Raw genomic sequence first — 23,495 nt, forward strand, 5'->3', positions numbered from 1 at the left:
TTCACGACAGATTTATGTTCAAGTCCAATTACGTGACGCTGCAAAAGTCGTGGAGAGCCTCTTGACTACAGTACCTTATCTGGAATGGAATGGAAACACCGTAAATTAGGAGAAACATATTAAGGGTTTGATTTCAACCAAACCCATGTAGTCATGATCAACTTGAACAACTTGCAGAAGCTATACAAACTGTGATACTTCGAACTTACACACTGCTATATTTCGTTTAATGGAACTTAGTCTCTACTTTTGTTGAAATAAATTAGAAAGTCGTCTCTCATAAACAATAATTATTGAATAAAAAGTAACGATAGGTTAATTATGAACTTTTAATTCTTTAATGAGTTTTTATCACAAATGGTCTCTGAAATGACCCTCACATTCAAGATGGTCCTTAAAATTGAAAATCAATCAATGTAGTTCCTAAAAATAGGTGTCGCAAATCAATGTGGTTATTCCGTCACAATTATGTTAAAAATTCTGTTAAGTGCTGATGTGGCACATAAATGGATCTCATAAGTCTTTTTTTTTTTTTTTTTTTTTTTTCTTCTCACAAATGGTCTTTGAAATTAGCCCATGACATCAAAATGATCCCTAAAATTGATCTGCGACATCAAAATGGTCCTAAAATTAAAAATTGATCAATGTAGTCAATTTTCAAGGCTTAGTGGAATTATACATCTTGTTAATCTCTTGATGCAAATATATATGTTTTCATGTCCCCTACTAAACTTCTGCACTAGCTAATGTGTCATCCTCAGAATCTTCTGTCACTAGTTTTACAGATCAAGACAGCAGGTAAAGACTAAATTAAGGGTCATCTTCGCTTGGTTAATTGAGATTGATGGTCAAATCTAGCTCGACCCAAAGACGGGGGCCTGCGGCCATTTTTTCTTTTAAACTCTCGAATCTCCTGATTTAGACTATGTGCAATCGCATGGGTTAAAACTTGAAATTTTAAGTTATAATTCAGAAACAGCTTTAATCCTTTAGAATGCGTTTGTTGCACCGGACTGTCTCGAACTGGACTAACTTCAGGGATTAAGCTAGACTGACTTAGACTAGACTAAGCTAGACTAGTTTAGTAAAGTGTTTGGTGCAGTGTCAGACTAAGAAGCTAGACTAACAATAAATTATTATTATTATTATTATTATTATTATTATTATTATTATTATTTAATTTATTTTCTATTAAAAATATCAAAATGAATATATGGAAAAATAAAAGGGCATAGCCCTCTTCTTCTTCACGAATTGCAGGTGCTTCTGCAACTTGGAGAATTATCAAACTTTCATCGACTCAAATTGATAGAAAGTAGAACCAAATTTGCAGTTTAGAAGATGAACGAGCCTTGTATAAGATTTCTTGAACATTTGTTTCACCCTCACCCTCACCGATAGTTCCACTCAATTCGTTGGATTTTCGTAAGACTACCATAAGCCTAATGTAAAATGTACTAATTAATTGGGTAAGATCATATACGAAATTAATGAGTAATAACAAAACATATCAGAATTTACATAGAACAACTTTGTATTTCAATTCATAAAATGAAAAATAGCAGATAAATTGAAAACAAATGGGTAGCAATCAAAATCCAAAAATCAAAACCCAAAAACCAATCAAATCTGAGAAATCAACCAAACCCACAAATCGATCAAAAACAAAAATCTATCAAGACCCAGTAATAATTTCACGAATCTTCAAAACAAAACTGAATAAGAAGAGAAAGTGGCAAAGGAAGCCGTGATTTACGAGGATGCGGCGGTGGTCCTAGGATGGTTCGGCGAGGTTATCAAGCAGGATGTGGAGTCGAGCAGAGCGCGGAGTCGAGTGGGATAACGCGAGAGAAAAGAAGGGTCCTAGCAATCCGGTGGTGGTTGGGGGGTCTCGCTAAGACTATCTAGCGAGCCCCATAGTCGAGGCGAGTGAGGTTTAATCCCACTAAAGCTAGTCGCTTCCTCTAAAAAACATGGGACTACACTAACACCTAATCCAGTCTAGTCCAGTCCCACTTAGTGAGGGCAAACAAACACCCCCTTAATGATTATGGCTAAAAATGAGATTATTAAAAGAAAATTTAACCTAATTTTTTCTTGGCAACCTTTTCAAGGAGTGAAATTTATATAGATTATCCTAATTTTATTTTTATGAATACTTTCACCTAAAAATATTTATATTCCGAATAACAAAAAATCAGTCAACCTATCTCATTCTTAAACATAGGTTCATACACATATGCACCACATGAAACACGAAAGTCATGGAACATCATGAAACCCTTTCTACAAATGAAACACATAAAAATTAGGTATTTATATATTATTTATAGAGTATTTATAGTGAATTTCGTGTGGATGTTTGAACAGATACATAGGCATTTACAGAGTTTTGATGTGAATTTCGACTTAAATATATTTTTTTATTGTTGGCCATTGGACCCAATTCATTTTACTGTTACATTTTCTCATATTCAATCTTAGCCATTAGGTAATTATAAAAGATTTTTTCTATGAATATGGAGCGTTAGATCAACCAACGATTCAAAATCGTCAACCATTGGATTAAAAAAAAGAGTCATTAGGCTCGTCGTAAGTGGCAGACAAAGCCGTCAATGCTGGGACCCAACTGTCAGGCTTTGTTGCGTAGCAGAAGTGAGGTTCGTAAGTGTGCCACATGTGAAGCAAAAGCCAACGCGTTCAAGGGCAGTGGTAAGCCCGCCTTGTATCCTTGGCTCAATTTATGGGCAGAATCAATCCCAAAACCAAATTTTCTCCTCGTAGCTTATTTTAGTCCAATGATTGGAAATGCGTAGGAAAGAGGGTGTTAAAGCTTAAAATTTAAGCTTTTATCCAACCATTGCATTTGGTGTTAAAAGCAATGTATAAGATATTTTATGTTTTTTCAGCATAAACAAGTTGCTTAATTTCCACGTTGTTGTGTACTTCTTAATTTGGAATGAGGATCCTCTCCGAGTATTCTTTGTGAGGATTCTGGGGATCCTCGTATTCTATCCGTTCATCATACATCATGTTGTCAATTTTCATTAAGTACTGTTTGTGTTTAATTTTAAATTAAAAAAAATTCAAAATGATTCATGGTCGCACAAATGTACGATGAACGGATAGGATGTGAGGATTACAAAGGGATCCTAATAGGATCCAAATCCCTTAATTTGTACTTCAACATAGAGATATCAATACGTTGGAGAAAGTACTAGATTTCATGCAAGGTTATAATATTCCATAAAAAATAACCTTAAAAATTAGTAATTTTTTTTAACAAACGATATTATCTACATTCAATGGAGGAAAGTTAGCTTAGCTTCACAATGGGCTAGCAAATGTTGTTCAAATTCGCCTTCGGCAAGAATCGAATTTAAAACCTCTCACTTACAAGTGAAGAGGAATACCACTGGACAGTAGTACTAAGTGGCCCTAAAAATTAATAAATTGGAATCCGCAAAAAAGTATAGGAGAACTCTCAGGGCGTGTTTACTAATCCGTAATCAGATTGAAGGGAATTGAATTGAGGGAGAATTAGATTGAGGAGGAAACAGAATTAGATTCTTATTGAAGTCGTACTAAAACTGTTTGGAATCAGAGTAAGAATGAGATCGATTCATATAAACTGTTTACTAATTCACTTGAATCAGAATGAAAATTAGCATGATTACTAAAATACCCCTAGTGTAACTAATCTAATTTATAAGCTAATTATTTTTAGTTAAACTTTTTTATTTTTTTATTTTTATAGTAGAGAGTATAGTTTTTCTTTAGTAAAACTTTTTTTTCATTTTTTCATTTTTATTGAGACCCTTTCCTGCCCCATCTCTATCTTCCCCATTCTTTTCGTTTTTATCGTGACCCTCTGTCCTACCCCATCTCTTTTCCTTACCCTATAGCCACAGCCTTTCCAGTCACCACCAACCGCTTCCCCTTGCTCTCTCTCCATCCCCTACAAATTCCTCTATCTTCATTTGTTCTTGATTTTGTAAATGTTTAATTTGGGTCACCATTGACACACGAGATCGAGTCGGGGATGAATCAAAGAGATTTTAGTCGTTGCCGACGAATGATCAAAATTGAAATTCCAAAATTCTCATCTTCTTCCCTTCTGATTTTGGTCATGAAACCATAATCCGCAAGCCATGAAACCTGCTAAATCTTCCTTTGACAGAGAGAGCAGAGACAAAGATTGAAGGAAGAAGGAGATAAAGGTATATTGGGCAAAAAAAGTTGATTCCAGATGGATGCTTTCTCCAGGAGTCCGAATACCACCTATTGTTTGGTAGTCCAATTCTGGAAAAATCAGTAACTTGATTCCCCATTTTAGATGGGCCCCACTGACACTTTCATTCCGCCAGTGTTGGTAAACACCGGAATCCCTTGAAAGTAGTGCAATTCCCATTCTCTTCTATTCCCGTTAGGTAAACATGCCATCAAAGTTTACGATTGAATAATATGAAAGATAACAACTCAAATGGGTGATGCTATACGAAAGATATATAACATAGTAAGACTACAGAATTTGGCTTAGAGGCCCAAAGGTCGCAGCATCGTATGAATTTTAATTGGTGACGCTCTTCTCTTTGAAATGACATATTTATGAATTTAAACTAAAAAAAAAGGATAGAATTTCAGTTCAAGTCTCTTATTACACTGATTAACCAACTAGAATAAGAATGCAATATTTCAAGTTCAAAACTCCGCCTACAGTATATATCACTCATAAAAGTTTATTGAAGTCTCTTGTTGCACTATTTTGCACTCATGTAGTCAATAAAAAGCTACTCATTAGTTTGAAAAACAAAAAATTGGATAAAAAAAAAAATACTAAACATGCCCTAATGAACTCAAGTAACATTGGAGTGGATTAACAGAAGGAGATAAGAGTTTCGAAGTCTTATGGACTTTTGACATGGCGGTCAATTTATAACAGCTTGGAAACCCCGCCGTCCATGAATACTGTGGCTAATCGGTCTAAAGTCAGCAGAAGCGGCTGTCCTGTGTTTTCAGAGATTAAAAAAACAAAAATCAAATGATCAAAGGTCGCATATAAATTTGTGGCAATAACTGATAAGTAGCTCCTGATCAAAGACTATATAGGTTAGCTTCATGTCTTTGTTGCACTGTAATACGTACAAAAGAGAAAAAGGTCCTTCGGGAACATCCCATAAAATTGATATAAAAAAAAATGGTATTATCCACATATTTTCTGTTAACTTTTAACTTTTAATTTTTTTTTATTCATACGAAGATTGAAAATTAAAAAATATATGTAAAAAATAAATAAAAAAATGTGTGAATAGCATAAAAAAAATAAAAATTAAAATCAAAACCACGTCAATTTATACCATCGATTCAAACATTACACACAAACTAAAAATTCTAGAACACTAGAATTATGGAAAGGAATTAATGCTTATTTTGATTAAAAAGATTAATTAACAAAAACTTAAAAATCATATATATATAAAAGATAATATTTTTAAATTGCTGAAATAGAGGGGTAGGGTTACCTCCCACGTGAAAACCCACAGGGGCGTGGACTCTGTCTCTCTCAGGTTTTCAATACTTATAAATTAGAGAACATAATTGTATATATTTAACTGAGATCAGCTCAAAACCTCCAAGCTTATCACACAACTCTACAGCTCTTTGACAAAAAAATAAAAACTCTACAGCTCGCTAGCAAGATCAACCAAATCATGGATTTTTTCCAGACCTCGAACCACAAAAACCAATTCCAACACAACAAAAAGAGGCTAACTCAAGACCAAGTGAAGCTCCTAGAGCGAAGCTTTGCCTTCAACAAGAAGCTTGAACCAGAGCGCAAGCTTCTGCTCGCCAAGCAGCTCGCAATCCCACCGAGACAGGTTGCAATTTGGTACCAGAACAAGCGCGCGCGGTGGAAGACGCAGAGCCTCGAGCTCAACTACAATGCAATCCAAGCGAAGCTGGAGAGTGCCCTAGCTGAAAAGAGGAGGCTTGAGAAAGATGTTGAGAGGCTTAGAGGCGAGCTTAAGAGGGCTCATGAAGTTGTGTTTGCCTTGAACCAACAAGCACAAGTGTTTCCACCTAATCCTGTAATTTGTTCAGTGTTTGAATCTTCTAATTGTAGTGATGAGGGTGGTGTTGGAAGTTCTAGCATGCAGGTGCAGCCGCATGGGGATCATGAGGTTAAGCAACTTGAGGAGCTCTATGCTTGTTTGATTGGCATGCAGTGACGGGTTTAATCCTTCTTTTCTTTTGGTAACTGATGGGTTTAATCTTTAATATTATGGGGTTATATATTATTAATATACTTTTGAATCTGCTTGAGAAAACTTCTAAGTTTTGTTCATCTTAGAATTTCTTTTTCATACTCGGCTGTTAGTTAATTACATTGCAATTTAATATACTTTGAACGCAAACATGTCATGTAAGTTGATCTCCATGACATGGGATAATTCAATCAGTAAATTAATTAGATTATAATTGGGTCTTCGTATTATTTCTTCCATGGTGGTGTGCTGTACTAACCAGCTGTCGATCAAGATCAAAAGAAGGCTAACTTAATTGAATTGAATACCCTTCTCAACTGTTGCTGTTGAATTATTTGGTGAGACAATCAATCTGTTGTACAATTAATGTTGTACGAAGAGCTGATTAAGATCATATAGCAGTATCCTCATATAGTTTGTTGTATATTCAATCAGTTTGTTGAGTAATTTTTTAGTGTACACGGTTATGTGATTTTATTATTTCTATTCAAATTATAACACGTAATTTTTTTAATATACATTAAAAATTAGACATATTAATTATGTTGTCCACTCTTACTATAACACGTAAGTATACACATAAGGCTTTTAGCACATTTGTAATGAGTTTGAGTTCCTAACTGCCTTAATCTCTAACTATTTATAACCATCGCTATGTCACCACAGCACCAGTGGACTTTCTTCTCTATATTTCATGTAGATATCTACGAACCCAAACAACAAGGAATGCAAGTGGTTTTCGGCCCCTGATCTTTCCCTTTCCAAAGTTTTGTTAACTTTCATTTACGGCCATCGTGATTGAGCGGTACCTCATGATGAGGTAGTTCTCCCATTTGTATGGGGCGTCCTAATGACGTAATTCTTATTTGGAAGAAAAACTTAAATGAAATAAGTTTACCGTTATGTCATATTCTGATTTAATATTGCAATGTCATGTTCAATCCTACATAATATTGTATGGTTGAACCCTAATGACGTGATAACAGTGAACCTCTTTTCATACGTAGTAACCTACAGTTGACAACAAAGAGGGGTATAGAAAGTCCAAAGACGTTCATGAAATCCCAAGGCTAACTTAATTCAGCTGAGCTTGTGAGTGACTGCGAAACTATGGTTGCAAACATGAACATTATATAACGGACTCATGACTGTTTGAATGAGGGATTATTTTACGACCAGTTTTCTTTTTATTAATGGCGTGAGAGATTTGAAGTTGGGATATATTTTAATATTGGAAGAGAAGTGACGTTAGATTGGTTGCATCTCAGTAAACTTTCTTCTTTCAAGCAAATAATGTTTTGCGCTGCGTTGCTAGCCTATTGTTGAATGAGACTTTTTATTTTTATAGCGTTCTTGAGCATAGGATACTTTGAGCCTTATAATCGTTAGGTTTTAGGTCAGATAAAAATTATGATTTGAGGGATTAGAATGTGAAGAGTATCCTATACTCCGGAGCCTAAGCACATAGATTTTAAAGGAAAAATTTAGTATCTGGTCCCTAGTTACTAATGTTCATTGACTGAAACCTTATTAGTTTTCAGATTTTGATCCAAGTCCCTAACATTAATGTAATAATGAATTTACATGTCAATTACATAATTTTTTAAAATAAAAATTAATAATTGATTTAGGATTTTAATACTCACACCTTTATTAAACTCCTAACTAATTTAAAAAAAAATAAAAAATTAGAACAAGTTTGTACCCATTAGTTTTTTAAAAAATGTTTTCAAATTTTTAATCGTATATGCACCCATTCATGTAGCTTTTTTTTTTTTTTTTCCAATTTTTCATCTTAAAATGTACCTGTTTTTAAATATACCAATTTGTTATATGTAAAATGTACCCTTTTTTTATTATATATAAAATCTATTCAATTTTTTGTGGTTTTGAAGAATGTACCCATGTTTTGGTACAATAAGTTTTTTTTTTTTTTGTTAATTTTGATGAATGTGCCCATGTTTATATGTACAAACACCATAGTATAATTTATATGTAATATTTTAATTAATCTCACAGATCATGGATTTTTATTTAAATCTTATTAATATAAACAACTATAAATTTCAAATTTTAATTTAAAAAATATAGTAACATACATAGAAATAAAGTATCACATTAATTACAAGGACTTCGATGAAAAATTAAAAACCAACAAATCTTAAGTTAAAGAATATTGATAGCTAGGGACCGTATTCAAAGTCTCCTTTTTTTTTTTTTTTTTTTTTTTTGGAAGTATTTGTTGGCGCCATGGCTTTTGAAAAGGCTCTAGAGTTTCATGTGTTTGTATGTGGGCTTATATATGTTATTCTCTTTAGGTGGGACTTAGCAGCCAAGAATTGTGTTATTTGTTCAACCAACTCTTTGATGTTGTGTTTGCTGTTGGAGTTTTTGTTGGGCAAAGCTTCACTAATAGTTTTATATTTTCTTTATTTAGGTCATACAAGAAAATATCCCCCACACTGGCTGAAAAATTTTTGAAATTTTATTAGAGCAAATGAGGAGAGAAATGTGGGTAAACTTGATTTTTATTTACTTTTTTTTCATTTTTGAGGGACAAAGAAAAAACGTGGGATTTAGAGAAAGAGAGAGAGAACGTGATATAAAATTTACGAATATCATTTTCCCTTGACGACATGTAGTGAGGGAAGAGAAAAAAAAGTAAAAAAAAAAATTTACGAAATTATTTTAATGTCCATTTTTTTCTTTTTTAATATTTATATTGAATTGAAGTGGTAGAATAAATATTTTTTTCATCCTAGAAATGTGAGTAAACTTGATTTTTATTGAATTTTTTTTCATTTTAGAGGGAGAGATAAAAAAAAACTTGTGATTTAGAGAGAGAGAGAGAGAGAGAACGTGATATACAAATAGGTTATTTAGCTAAAGGTCAATAATCTTTACAAATTAGTCATAAATCAATACTCAATTTTCTTTTAGGACATAATCAATCAAATATTTATAATAATTATTCATAGGTCAATAAAGCATGTCACATGGATTTAAGCTAGTTAGAAAAATAACTATTATACCCTTATACCACTCTCTCTTGACTTTATTTCTTTATTTTTTTATTTTTTCCCCTCTCTGATTCTTATCTACTCTCTATCAAAACTCGTTGCCCAACTCGAAATCCTATCAGCCCCTTATGGTAGAACCTGATAAGGGTTCATATCCACGAAAAATAAAGTTGACCCCATGGAAATTTTTTCATATTAATTAGAACCATATATATGGTCAGTAGAGATATATATGACTTAGAAAATATAGATCACAAAACAGCCTAACTAGAACCAAATTTTCCATGAGAGGCTACATAAAACTAACAACACTTTCCATTGTGCAAATCAGTAACATCCTCTTGAGTGCAAATCAATAATATCCATCATTTTCTCTCTCGCTTGTTTATGTATCCCTTTAACTTTTTTTGGGGACATGTTTTAACTGTAAAAGGAAAAAAAATATAAAGTTTGTGTTAGTGATATTAATACTATATGTCTGAATCCATTAATGTAAAAGCACATACATAAAATATAAACTGCAACGAAGCGTCTGAATTCACAGAACAAAAGATAGACACTGTGTTGCAGTGTCTGAATCCACAAACCTATTTGAATCTCAATGCACAATCACAGAACACGAAGTGTCTGAATCCACATAACAGGAAACAGACACTGCAATGAAGTGTCTGAATCCACAAACCTATTTGAATCTCAATGCACAATCATAGAATAAGAAACTGACACTGCAACGTAGTGTCTCAATCCACAGAACAAGAAACATTGCGTTGCAATGTATGAATCCACAAACCTATTTGAATTTGAACGCAAAATCACAGAACACGGGAAGCGACGATTAAACTAAATGACATAACCACCATGAATAACCATACACAGAGCCAACAAATATGTCGAAACGAACTAAATTTGTTATATGCTCAAACCAATTTTAACATCCAAACAAGCTCAAATTCAAAACCAAAAGGTATAGTGTGCAAAAGTACACCAAATCTCTCAAAAACACAACTTAGATAACCTAAAACTTAAAAATTGAAGAACAAGAAGAAAATAGGAAGAAACAAATTACCTTGATCGTGATTTCTCAGTCGCAAGTTTGAATTGTTCGTTGGAATTAGCTCAAACGCAAATTGTTCGTCGGAATCGTTCGTCGGATGATGAAGGTGGTGGGAGGCGGGGGAGGTTAAAGTAATGGAGGTTGAAGGTGGTGGCAGGTGTGGAGGTTGAAGTCTAAGAGTGTTTTATGGCTGCTGCACAATTTACAATAAGGGAGATGAAAAGATTTGGTGTTTTAAATGACAATGACATCATTTGTAATTTTAATTTGATTGAGGTGTTTTAATGTATCTTAAAGTCTCATTGACATATTTATAATTCCAATAAATTTGATTGACCTATTGTTAATATCATAACTTTTAATTGATTTTATACAAAATCACTCTATACAAATATCATTTTCCCTTGACGACATGTAGTGAGGGAAGAGAAAAAAAAGTTAAAAAAAAATTTTGTGAAATTATTTTAATGTTCATTTTTTTTTTCCTTTTTAATAATTTTATTGAATTGAAGTGCTAAAATAAATATTTTTTTCATCCTCTTTTGGTTGACAAAGAAAACTATATTAAATAGTTTTTTTTTTTTTTTAACGATAGATTTTGTTAGATTATGTATTAGATTAGCTAACAACGGGGTTTGAACTCACGTCGTCATGCAAGGCTCAACACTTTTCCACTACTATAGTAAAAGGTCACTTGCAAATTATATTAAGTAGTCGAGATAGTAGAAATAATGTGTTAAAATTTTGTGATGACGAGTTAATATATATTAATTTATTACTTCTTTATGTAAAGCATTGTATTAAAATGAAGGGTAAATTACACAAAATTACCTCAACTATGTATCGCATCACAATCTCATACCTCATATTTTAAACATTGCAATATCATACATTAATTTATGAATTCGTTGCAATGTTAGACCTTCATTAATTAATCCGTCAAATTGACCGTTAAGTGATGACGTGGCAAATGCATGGCCATATTTTGCTGACGTAGCACCTATCTCACCCCTCTTTCTTTCCTCTTTCTTCCCATATCCTCTCTCCCTTTCTCCCTTTCACGCTGCAACAACGGCCTCGTCGGCTTCGTCATCGTTAGCAAGCTCCAAGCTCTAGGCTTCACGAATCTCGACTTCCGCATGCACTCCGAGCTTAACCTCACCTACGAAGCCGACTTCGATTCCTTATTAGCCCCCGCTCCCTCCCACCACCAAAGTCGACGGCATTCACGCCAATAACACCGATGCAGCGGATTTCATCTTCGTCAATCTCCAGATCTAAACCAACGTCACTGATAGCAGTTACCGACTCAAAGTCAAAAAGCTCCTATTCCTCGACTCCTCCTGCATTTACCCCAAATTCGCTCCTCAGCCCATTCTTGCTTGTTTGCTTAATTTGGTTTCCTTTTCTTTCTCTAATGTAAATTACATGGCCTTTCTTTGATTTTCTTGGCTGAATTTGGTTTTTGCTTTGTTGCTGTGTTGCCATTTACGATTCAGAAATTGGGTTTGATATGCGTGGCGAGAGAGAAGTAAGGGGAAGGCTGGGTTGCGTAGGGTGAGGGCCAGTGAGGTAGATTTTTATTATTATTTTATTTTTTTTAATGAATTTTTTAAAATAATATTTTTAATGAATTAAAATAATTTTAATAATTAAATATTTGAGTAAATGACAAAAAACTACCTCAACTATTGGTGTCACAACACTTTCATATCTCATCTTTTAAAATTGACAATGTCATACCTCATCTTACAAATTTGTACCAATGTCAAACCTCTGTCAGTTTTTCTGTTAATTTCTTTGTTAAATGCTGACGTGGTCAGAGACAGGACACACTCACTAATGCAACTGGATTAAAAAATAATTAATATATTTAAAAATTAAAATAAAATTATTTTTTTATATAAAATTGTGGGATCCACCCTCTTTCTCCATTCTTTCTCTCTCGCTCTCTCTCTCTGGATACCTGCATCCCCAAACCCTTCCCATCCGTCCCCCTTCCCCAACCTTCCTCCCCTCACCCTTTCTTTCCCCCGCTCCCCGTCTTCCCCAAACTCAAAACCAGAACCACCTAACCCAGATCCCACCCCGCTCCCGTCTTCTCCGTCTTCCCCGAACAATTTGGACCATACCCAGATCTGACAATCCGTCGACTCGGTGTACACCATCCCGTCATTCAACACCACCAATGTGTTCACGGTGTCCTCGTGCACCTTGACTGACTCGACGCAACATCCACCCTTTATCTCTCCTCTCTCTCTCTCTCTCTTTCTCGCATCTCTCTCTTTTCTCTCTCTGGACACCTGCATCCCCAAAACCCTTCCCACCCGTCCCCCATTCCTAACCTTCCTCCCCCTCACCCTTTCTTCCCCCTGTTCCCTGTCTTCCCCAAACTCAAAACCAAAACCACCCAACCCAGATCCCACCATGTTCCCGTCTTCTCCGTCTTCCTCGAACGGTTTAGACCATACCCAGATCTGACAATCCATCAACCGGATGTACATCGTCCCGTCGTTTGACACTGCCAACGCGTTCACGGCGTCCTCATTCGACGTAGCAGAGATCCAAGTCCCACCAAATCTTCAGGCTCTTGTCCCAGGAGACTAAGTAAATTAGGGCATTGTTGATGGCGATGCCGATGACAATGTTGGCGTGTTGGATCCAGAGGCATTCTCGTGGCTCGATGTGGCGTAGACGGGGTTGTAGTTGATGGTGAGGTAGGTGATTGAGAGGGAGGGGGCGGTGGGCAGGAGAGTGGTGAAGTAGAGGTGGGAGATGGAGAGGTCGAGGGGGGTCTAGAAGGGAGAGTTTCTGGATGGAGAGGATAGATGGCAGCGTCTGGAGGGAGAGGTTGTGCAAAGAAGATGGGAGTGAGGGGAAGAAAGGGTGAGGTGAGGGGACGGGTGGGAAGGGTTTTGGGAATGTAGGTGTCCAGAGAAAGAAAGACGAGAGATCGGCGAAAGAGAGAGGATAGAGAGGGTGGATCCCACAATTTTATATAAAAAAATAAATTTATTTTTAAAATTTTAAAATTTAATTATTAAAAATTATTTAATTATTTTTTAATCCAGTTGGATTAGTGAGTGGGTCCTGTCTCTGGCCACGTCAGTATTTAACAGAGAAATTAACAGAAAAACTGGCAGGAGGTCTGACATTGACACAAATTAGTAAGATGAGGAATGTACATTGTTAATTTTAAAAGATGAGGTATGAAAGTGTTGTTCGACCCATAGTTAAGGTAGTTTTGTATAATTTACCCTAATATTTTTATTAGTTGGCACAAGTTGCCTGCAATGTCAGCAAAATATGGGCTTGCATTTACTACGTCATTACTTAATGATTAATTTGACAGATTAATTAACGGATGTATGACATTGCAACAAATTCATAAATTAAGATATGACATTGCAATATTTAAAATATGAAGTATGAGATTGTAGTGCGATCAATAATTGTGAGGTAATTTTGTATAATTTACCCTCAAGTGAAATTAAGTTTGGCCGTCGCATTTCGGAAGAGCAAGGACGATGCCGTTTCGGACTTTTTGTTCTTTCTACTCAATCTCCCTCCAAAATCTCCCTCCGTCCGTTCTCCTGAACTGTTGCCTCGACTCCCCAGCGAAGAACCCACCAATCAGCCAACTGGTTCGCCCAAACCCGGTTGTGGAAAAACCCTAAAACCCACGTCCCTCCATGGCCTTGACATCTCGCACTTATGGCGTCACCGGACGGATCCGAACCGCCACATCCAATCTCCACGAGGACAACCAGTCTCTTATCTCCGTAAGCTCCTAGGACTTATGCCTTTTTTTATTTTTGAAGGAAAAAATAGCAATTTATTGTTTTTCTTATGGAAGATTATCTCTGCTTTCAGATATTGGGAAAGCTTTCAGTTTGATGAAGAAAATTGCAGTTGATTTTGAAAGGGCTAAGCAGTTTGAGAGGGTAATTTCCTTAAAAAACAATTTAATGTAATTTAATTTAATTTAATTTTTTTGTACGAGAAGTGGTTTTAGTTTCTGAAATTTGTAGGTGCTGCTGCTAAAGGCCTGAAACTTTATCAAATTTCTGAAATTTTGAGTAATTTTAAGTTTTGGGTTTTATCTAATTATTGGCATTTGAATTTTTTTAGCTAGAAACTGTTAAGAGAAAATGGAATTTCAATGTGATTAAAATGTCCCATCATAGATCATAGATTCAAGATATGAAGCATTTGTCGAGATATGAAAAACCCGAAAATGTGACAGGTCACAGGTGAAAGAGCTCGAAAATGCCGTTGAATTGGTGGATACTTATGAAGACCGTTCGCATTTTTCGTCAGCAATTGAATCTGTTGGAGTTATATACCAACCTGGGCCAGAGGTGCTAGGAATTTTCTGCTTCTTGCACAGTTTCTGATTCAATGACTTTGCTTATTTATTTGTTGTTTCTCCAATCCATCCAAGCAGATATGGTTATTTGATGTTGATGGACCAGCTTACTGATTTTGATAAGTTGTTCAAGAATGAGGTTGCACAGCTGAAGGCAAACTCATCTTCAGTTCCCCAAAACCATCCGCTAATGCGTGAATTCCGGGAAGCTGTCTGGGTATGACTTTTGATGTTGCTTCTTATTCGGTTTCTTGTAATAAACTTTGCCTCGAGTTTCTTATGACAGGCAAGTACACATGGAATGATGCCAACTAGTTAGAAACCAAACAACTGTTTTAAACACTTTTTCTGCCTAGCTTAGCAATATTTTGTGTAATTATTTTATTTCTGGCATTGAAGGGAATGCTAGCGATGCCTATGGTTAAAAGGGTACATATTTTCGCTAAACTGAGCAAGTGTATTTCTTATTAAGCTCTCTTCTTACTAATATTTGCCAATCCTTAGACTGTTGTAAATGACCACTGTAACTTTGTTGCTGCATGCTAGAATATGTAAAGAATTAGAACTGCAAATAATAGGCAAAGAATTCAGGCAAGTGTTGGGGAGGTAAACCACTTATTGGATTATAACAGGTCTAAATCAAGCAAATTGATAGTTTTAGGTGTTATATCTGTCCAGAATGAATATGATCCGTGGAAATACTGTTTATCGTAGTTTTTCTTATGCATGTTTAGGGGTAGATAAAGGCATTCTTTAGCTTATGACAATAGGTTCTGTTGTACGATAATCCTGTGGTTACTCTAAATGGAGATATCTAGTTTACGACACATGATTCTCCATGCTTGGGAAGGAATATTAAGTGCTTCATTGGTATCTAAACTATACCTCATCTGATGCATTTTGAAACCTGTAGGATCAGTCGTTTGTGTTGACTGTTGTTAAGGTTACTACTGATATTCGGGTTTCAAATCCTTGTTTTGCTGCATGTTTCGTTTCACCATCATTCTGTGCCTCATAAGTTTGACTCGTGCTTAATCGTCTTTGCTTGTTTGTAAACGTGAAGTTACAGGATTGTTGCAATCTTTCTATGACTCTGGTATAAAAATATAAAGTGGAAGTAGCGGAAAGTAAGTTCTTATGAAACTGATTTCGTCATAATGTTCTTGTTTGTTGGGCAATTGTTTATAGTTTCGTAGAACTTTTAACAGTAAATCTGCAAAAGAGCAGAGACTTACTGGGAAACAACACACGCTGCCCTGTTGCAGGTATTTAAAATTTTTGTTCCCCAACATGAGACGGACTTATACCTTTGGTGAGATCGCTTAACCCTTTGCTTTTTCCTCCTGTCAGCTTGCCCTGCGAAATTGCAGCTAGATAAAGTGAAGCATGATCCATTGTTGGCTGCGGAGATTGATGACTTGCGTAAAATTCAAAATCAGAGTGTCATGACTGATGTGATGGATGTCACCGAGTTTGAAGAGTAATTGGATGATTTCGGGATGTGAAAAGTCTCAAAAACAACATTTCAGCTTGGCTATTTCGACATGCTTGTAGGTCGTCGTGAAGCAGCCATGTGCATTCTGTAGAATGGTTTTGTGTAGAGTGACCTGTTTTGATGATATTGCAGATGTTGTAGTTGAAAGCACTTCCAGTTCCTTGTATTCAATATCAGATACTGGAGGTGATTCAATTTTCAATTTGCCAATCAAGGGTAATGACGTATTTACCATTTTAACCATCAAGTCACGATATTGGGGATACTCATATTTGTCACGTGGACAACACATGAGTCATGTAAGAGGGTAAAACGTCATTTCCATGTTATTTAGGTGGCAAATTGGACAGAATAATTGGTGAATATTTGATAGTTGAGGAGGAAATTGGCCATTAATAAAAGTTCATAGTAAAAAACTAAAAATTGACAATAACTTGCAAGTTCAGGGTGTAAAATGTTCAAAACCTCAAAAAATTAATAGATGTGGTTGGTTCAATTGGTTTAAAGTTAAAAATGACTTTCACTCTTCTTCTTCCGTGTTTATATTTGACATTTAAATTAAATATATCAAACACGAAGATAATGATTAAAATTATACATTTTAGAGAGGTGCCGAAGTTAAGAAAAAAAATGTGCCTAAATCATTTTCCTATCTAAATACGCTAATCGGACTAATTGCACTTTTGGTTCAGTTACAATTCTTTAGTAAATTAGTATAAAAACCGGTTCAAGAACGCGAATTGGTTTAGTTGCCAGAACCAGATCATCACCGGTTCAAAATATGAGCCGACCGGTTCACATTTGACCGGTGTTCCCATCCTTTCCTAGTTTCCTTTCATGGTTACCCGCCAAGGGGCCGTTAAGCAAAACCGCCACGCACAGAGCGACCGAGACTCAGAGAATTGAAGGCAAAGCGGCAGTAATGGCGTTTCCGAGAGCCAGACTTTTCACTCTCCCACTTCTTCCTTCACTCTTCTCAACCACTCTCAAACCCTTCCTTCCCATTTCTCCCTTCCTCACTCGTCCTCCGGTCCGTTCACTCGCCGCCCTTGCCTCCGTTTCTGCTTCCGAAACCCAAGACTCACCGGCTCCTCGGGTCACGCCTCCTCAAAAGACCGCCAAACGGTGGAAGCCCATGTGTTTGTATTACACGCAAGGGAAGTGCACTATGGTATGTTCCAGCTCCGGACCACCAATGCCCTCAAGTCTTCAATCTTAGCCCACGAATCAACTCTAATGATGATTTGATATTCTGAAACAATTGTTTAGTTAGCTTTTGAGACGTTTTTCGGATACTGTTTGCATTGTAATTGAGTAGTGTATTATCTTGCATTCCATGTGTTTGATTGAATGCCTCAGACAAAGTGATTTACTTTACGGTGCTCTTTGGATTTGTTGCATTTTTTCTCTGTGTGAGTGGAATTGAAGTTTCAGTGAGCTGAAATTATCGCTTGAATGTTGTCGTCTGTTTAGATAAAAGCTGCATATTGTTAAATAATGATATATGCCAAACAAATACGTGTGGGAGATGTGTGTTTTGAAGCCTGTGATTCCTTGTTTCATCCATTGGTAAATCCAACCTTTTAGAGTATCTTCCGTTCTAGCAAAATCCAGCGAATTCTACCCTTGAGTTACTGTTATTTCTTTCCCTCTTTCTTCAATTCTTTCACTTTCTGCCTCCTTAACTCTATCAAATGCGCACACGCACAGATTTTTTTGGTCTTTGTGTGTGTGTGTGTGTGTGTGTTTATTTGGCATTGCAAACAAAGAATTAGTAGTGATGTGTATCATTGCAGTTATCATTGCTGGCATTTCAGCAGGGTTTTTTTTTTTTTTGTTCATCATGATAAGCATTAGTACATTTCTACTGTTCTTTAAATGTCATATTGGATTTGCTCTTAGATCAAACAGTAGCGTATTGCATATTGGTGTAATTAGAGTTTCGGTTAGCTGCTGAAAGTGTCACTAGCCATATATTGGCATTGTAGAAAGGGAAAAACTACCAGTTTCTGACATAGATAGTCACAGGTTGTCTTAGAAGGAAAATAACTAAACGGGAAAAGGATTCATGTTTGATGATTTAATTTATTCAAATTACAGCAAGAACTTGTAATTTAATTAGAGTTACTTTGTTTTGAAGATGGAGGATCCTATGCACATGGAGAAGTTCAATCATAACTGCTCCAGAGATCTTGAAGTGACGAATCCCATGTCAAACAACATCCGCTTTCAGAACCTAGATTTTTTTCTTGTACTTGATTTAGAGGGAAAAGTTGAAATTCTTGAGTTTCCAGTTCTGATGATTGATGCAAAAACCATGAATGTCGTGGATTTTTTCCACAGGTATTACTGCACCTCCTCAACACATTTTAGTGCAATTCAATTACTTATCTGCCTTTCCTGCTAGAGATTATATTGTTGTTGTTTTCTGTTTCATGCATACGATAGTTGAGGGTGATTTAAAATTTTCAAAGCTATAAAACTAATGTATACCAGGAGCATATGATGCAAACTACCAATTGCTTATTTTACATTCCCCATTTACTAGCAGGATCTGCTTTGGTACATTTTTCATACTTCTTTTATAAGTATTGGACATGTTGCCAAAGGAACAATGAATCTGTCTGGTATTCTGTAAAGAACCAATGCTCAGACAATTAAGGGGAAAACCATTACTATTGCTGATTTCCGTACGAATTCTATTTTTATAATTTATTTTGTTTGGTTCTTGTTTGTTTGTTTTCCTTTCATTGTGCTCCTGCACAAGTATTTAGAACAGTAATTTTGTTTTCTAACTTTTTCCATTATTCCTTTGCAGATTTGTGAGGCCAACAGAGATGAGCGAGGCAAGAATAAATGAATATATTGAAGGAAAGTATGGCAAATTTGGAGTTGATCGGTATGCAAGTAATTTAGTTGTGAGTTGTGACCACGTGGCACTTATGCTTCATGTTTATCACATTTTGGCAGATTAAGAAAGTAGTCAAAACACTGGTAGATCAAGCTATGCAAACAAATTTAGAAAGAAGGGTAATGAAAGCTAGATGAAGACAAAAATATTTTAACATGGTTATGGGTAGTTATTTATTTGTCATATCACATATGTTTTTGTGATAAAATTTTGTTGTCAAGTGCCATTCAATTTTTGGTTCACAGTAGCTAGTAGCTTATTAAAATATTTCCGATCTGATACAACTACAGAGCTGATGTTATCTGATGTAATCTGGAAAACGAATGGCATGAAACTGAAGATCTGATACAAAAAGAAAAAAGTTGGTATCATTAAATTTGTTAGCAACTTCACTACCAGAAAGAAACTAAATGGACCCAGTCAGAATGAAATATTTTGCATTTGTGGGTCTTGAACTAGAAGACAAGTTTGCAGACCTAGAAATTGCTGATTTGGAAGAAATTTCTTGGGGTGAGTGCTTGGGTTAAAAAGCCTAAGAAGAATGTTGTGAAGAGGATAACTCTCTAAGAGAGTGGTTCAATACCGGACTAGCAATCACAATAATTGAATAAGGGTTGTTCCCATGAGAGAAAGTAGACTATAAACAAGAATTGTAGTGTTAAGTTGAACACTATTTCATATGTTAGTTCTCATACTGAAAAGTTATCGTCATATTGTAATAATTTTAGTTAATTACATTTGGAGTTTTCTCGTTATGCTTGTAGTGGTACATAAATATGACATACAGATTTGCAGTGTTTGGCATGATACAGCTATACCATTTAAGGATGTTCTTCAACAATTTGAAGCATGGTTAATTCAGCATCAGTTGTGGGGAGAGGAGTTGGGTGGGTGTCTTAATCGAGCAGCATTCGTCACTTGGTAAATCTCACTTTTCATTAATATATCTGGCCTGTATCTTATGATAGCAAACCTTTTCTCTTTCTGCTCAACTTTAAATTGTAAATGATGCTAGTTTAGCTATGATATTGAGTATGGCGTATAGAAGTATTATTTTCCAGTAAAATTTGGTGTAAGTACCTTCAAGTTTCAGTGGTGCCCCTTACTCCACGATTTCCCCTAAAAATTGCTAAGGAAATATTCTCTTACGATATTCAATCAAGGTGAATCATTTCTGGATTTTCTGTTCTATCTTGTTGAACTATTATCAGTGGAAACTGGGATTTGAAAACAAAAGTTCCTCAGCAATGCAAAGTGTCAAGGATGAAGCTTCCCTCATATTTTATGGAATGGATCAATATCAAAGATGTCTATCTAAATTTTTACAAGAGAAGGGTAAGTTCACACTATATCTTCATATCTTTAAGAAAGTGTGTCACATGCCTTTTGCTCATGATATGTGATATGGAAGTTGAGGGATGAATGGTTTAACCAAAACATGGCGTTAATCTAATTAATACTGAATATTGATGCAGTTGAAGTTTGAACTTATGTTGGGTGTGGTATTGGTTTGGCCTGATGATGTTAAATTGTATCAACCTACAAGTCATAGAATCAGTGTATTAGTTTCCATTAATTGAGAGGGTCACGTCAATGCTAAGCTTCTTGATCACTGAGCATGAAACAATTGCATTCCGAGTTTTTCTGGTTCCACATCATAATCAATTTTATAACAAAGAGAATTTGTTTAATCCCTCCCCTGGTTTGGCTTATATTCAGTTTGCTTCTCTGTGGTTTAGTCTCACTTTGTCCATGTATGGCGTATTATCTTAAGTTTTCCTTTTTCTTGAACCAAATCTGTTTGATTCCAGTGGTCTACCATATCATGTATTTTCGATTAACTGTGCGATCAAGCATAATTCTATGAAAAATCACTTATTCACTGATACATCAAATAGGGATTGAATTTTTATGATTTTCTTAGGATCTTTTCTGTGTGAATCGTTTTAGATTGCATTTGGATAAGTGCATTTAAAATGAGGGATTCAATTTGATTACCTAATTTAAATCGTTTATCTAGATGTTTAAAAAGCATAAAAGATGGCTTTGATACATTTTGTCTTAGAGATTGAGAAGAGCTTTCTATATTGAAGTGTTTAGAGAGTAATTTGAAAGAAAAGAACCCGTCCACCTTCACTCGTGGACTCTATTAATATCAAAAGAATTCGAAAGCTTATTAAACAATTTACACTAAAAGTTTAAATCCAAACATTTTCTTCTGAAGTATATTCCAACACACAACATTAAGACTTTTGCTTCGTTATGGATTGCAGGCCACAGGAATGATGACGATGATGAAGGAACTTCAGATACCATTGTTGGGAAGTCACCATCTTGGATTTGATGACTCAAAGAACATAGCAAGGGTATTACAACACATGCTCGCTGATGGTGCAGTTATACAGATTAGCGCAAGGAGGAATCCCGATTCTCCTGAGAATGTCGAATTTCTGTTCAAGAACAGAATTAGGTAGCTGTTTCTAGTTTGATTTCTTAAAAAATTAACTTAGTTGTACAATGAAGGAACCAAAGGTTTCCAGTTCTTCACTTCAAAATCCTGATTTCTTACCACTACTGATCTGAAGTGATTCTGTTGCTCCACTTCTACCACCAAAGTTTTTTGTTTTTGTTTTGTTTATGCAAATTCATATTGGGGGATGGAGAATTGAATTGACGCGTCTTAACTTTTTATTCGACATAGAAAATGTTTTCCGCACTCTTTTTCTCGACACCCCAGTTTTTTTTTTGGGTGTCCCCAAACATCTCCTTGCAATAAACAGGAGTGTGTAAGGAAAAAAAAAAAAAAAAAAAGAGATGTGCAGAAATTACTTCTCTAGATATAACCTAAACCCTAAATGCTAATTCCTAAATCTTTTCGTATTTTCTAGTTTCCCATGGGGCTAAATCTCAAATCTATAAACGACATCGTTTGACCATAAATACAGCATGAGTAAATCATATATTCCTCTTGGTAATCTTGAGTATGAATTCTTTGCTCATACTCACCCAGTGACCAGTTATTTTTGTAGAGAAGTGATTTTCACACATTTTTTTTATCTTCTCACAAATCGGATTGAATAGGTCAGACGAATTGACGGTCAAGATTAAACAGAAGTGTGAAAATCACTTCCCATTTTTTATTGTCTTTTTTTTTTTTTTTGGTAGTTTATTATTATTAAGGGGATGGAGAAGGTTTGAAACTATTACAATAATAGAGGGGAGGGGGAGTTTCAAATGCAAGTCGCACATAGAAACTCAACACCCTATTCGTTAGAATATTATTACTTTTACATAAAGGATTCGGATTGAGAAATCTCCTCACTATATTACTGATCCTTTGCTTGAGGATTGTAATTTCTTCTTTACTTGGTTTTATTGGCGAAATATATAATTAGGCGGTGCCACACCCTTTTTAGCTTTCATACATCATCTGTTAATTTATGTTCTTTGATCATTTTTAATTCATTTGACTCGCTAGTCGTAAATAGAGGGGAGTCTATGAATTAACACCATCCTATGTACTGGTTTGATACTGAGGTACTTTTATAAAAAGTGGATATAAAAAAAAGCTGAGCTGAAAATGGTGTTTCGTAAACACTTAAAAACAACTTATTTTCACAGTTTTGGGTGAAAAAAAGTTGAAAACGTGAAGTAGTAAAAATGAGTTTATTCTTCCAGCATAACAAAAACAGTTTTTTTTCAAAGCACAACAATACCAAACTAATAAAGCATCATGCACACTACATTTTTGGCACTTAAAAAAGAGCCGTTGGTGCTTCTTTGAATCCCCTTGTGAGTTGTGACATATGCCAAAAGCCAAACACTCCCACCCCATCTCTCTCTTGCTACATCGAAAATTAGAATCCAACACATTTGGCGGCAACAACATGCATCACAAATACACTAGAGCAAAATTGAGCAAATTTCACTAATAAGTTGCACACCCCCTACTCTTTCCCAACGCGCGTGTACTCAACCTCCCATGAACCAAACCAAATCCAAATCCTTCACCTAAAATACCAAATCTCAATTCCAATTCCCACTAATTTGAAATCATATGATCTGATAAAACTGTTTGCTCTCGTATCAAAAGCAAAAAGAAATGGCATTTGCTCTTTTGGGTTAAAGATTGAAAATTTTGTACGGGAATTTGAAATGATTAACAACTTGTATTTCTACATAATTTTTTTTTTTTTTGGTATCGTTTATGTATTCTCATAAATCATTTGATTTTTTGATTCTTTTTAGAAAATAAATATAATGTTCATTAATCAACATGAATAATACATACAAAAATAAAATTAAATACACAAGTGTAATATTGTTAAAATTTTATCCGAATCTTTTAACTCAAAAAAAAAAAAAAAAAAGCCTTAGTAC

At 35.2% G+C, this 23,495-nt stretch overlaps 3 protein-coding genes across 5 annotated transcripts; all 3 read left to right on the forward strand.

Annotated features, from left to right (window-relative positions):
• The first annotated feature begins 5,711 nt into the window (after positions 1–5,711).
• LOC103932667 (homeobox-leucine zipper protein ATHB-52) lies at positions 5,712–6,230 on the forward strand. The gene has a single exon (XM_009342305.2). The coding sequence runs from the start codon at positions 5,712–5,714 to the stop codon at positions 6,228–6,230; it is 519 nt and encodes a 172-aa protein (XP_009340580.1).
• A 7,612-nt stretch (positions 6,231–13,842) lies between these two features.
• LOC103933333 lies at positions 13,843–16,406 on the forward strand. Of its 3 annotated transcripts, none has more exons than XR_007259356.1 (6): positions 13,843–14,122; positions 14,214–14,284; positions 14,587–14,701; positions 14,788–14,926; positions 15,773–15,974; positions 16,060–16,406. XR_007259356.1 is itself a non-coding variant. In XM_048586729.1 (6 exons), exons 3-6 carry the CDS (start codon positions 14,610–14,612, stop codon positions 16,085–16,087), a joined length of 336 nt encoding a protein of 111 aa, XP_048442686.1. In that variant the 5' UTR covers positions 13,843–14,122; positions 14,214–14,284; positions 14,587–14,609; the 3' UTR covers positions 16,088–16,406. The 3 variants fall into 3 exon arrangements, 2 of the variants coding, with proteins under 2 accessions (XP_048442686.1, XP_048442687.1); XM_048586729.1 differs by having other exon boundaries at positions 15,898–15,974; XM_048586730.1 differs by lacking the exon at positions 14,214–14,284 and having other exon boundaries at positions 15,898–15,974.
• Positions 16,407–16,962: 556 nt separating this feature from the next.
• LOC103932657 (uncharacterized exonuclease domain-containing protein At3g15140) lies at positions 16,963–21,831 on the forward strand. The gene is made up of 6 exons (XM_009342293.3): positions 16,963–17,375; positions 18,345–18,547; positions 19,023–19,103; positions 19,911–20,036; positions 20,327–20,450; positions 21,389–21,831. Exons 1-6 carry the CDS (start codon positions 17,127–17,129, stop codon positions 21,587–21,589), a joined length of 984 nt encoding a protein of 327 aa, XP_009340568.1. The 5' UTR covers positions 16,963–17,126; the 3' UTR covers positions 21,590–21,831.
• Positions 21,832–23,495: the final 1,664 nt, after the last annotated feature.

The sequence above is a fragment of a genome, unplaced genomic scaffold (genome assembly GCF_019419815.1).
Source record: "Pyrus x bretschneideri cultivar Hongxiangsu unplaced genomic scaffold, Pyrus_bretschneideri_v1 Contig25, whole genome shotgun sequence".
Taxonomy (NCBI): Eukaryota; Viridiplantae; Streptophyta; class Magnoliopsida; order Rosales; family Rosaceae; genus Pyrus; species Pyrus x bretschneideri.

Coding starts and splice junctions, on each gene's coding strand:
- LOC103932667 (XM_009342305.2), top strand. CDS start 5,712: ATGGATTTTTTCCAGACCTCGAACCACAAAAACCAATTCCAACACAAC.
- LOC103933333 (XM_048586729.1), top strand. CDS start 14,610: ATGCCGTTGAATTGGTGGATACTTATGAAGACCGTTCGCATTTTTCGT. Junction 14,927..15,897: donor AATTCCGGGAAGCTGTCTGG/GTATGACTTTTG, acceptor AATTGTTTATAG/TTTCGTAGAACTTTTAACAG. Junction 15,975..16,059: donor CACACGCTGCCCTGTTGCAG/GTATTTAAAATT, acceptor TCCTCCTGTCAG/CTTGCCCTGCGAAATTGCAG.
- LOC103932657 (XM_009342293.3), top strand. CDS start 17,127: ATGGCGTTTCCGAGAGCCAGACTTTTCACTCTCCCACTTCTTCCTTCA. Junction 18,548..19,022: donor GTCGTGGATTTTTTCCACAG/GTATTACTGCAC, acceptor ATTCCTTTGCAG/ATTTGTGAGGCCAACAGAGA. Junction 20,451..21,388: donor TAAATTTTTACAAGAGAAGG/GTAAGTTCACAC, acceptor TATGGATTGCAG/GCCACAGGAATGATGACGAT.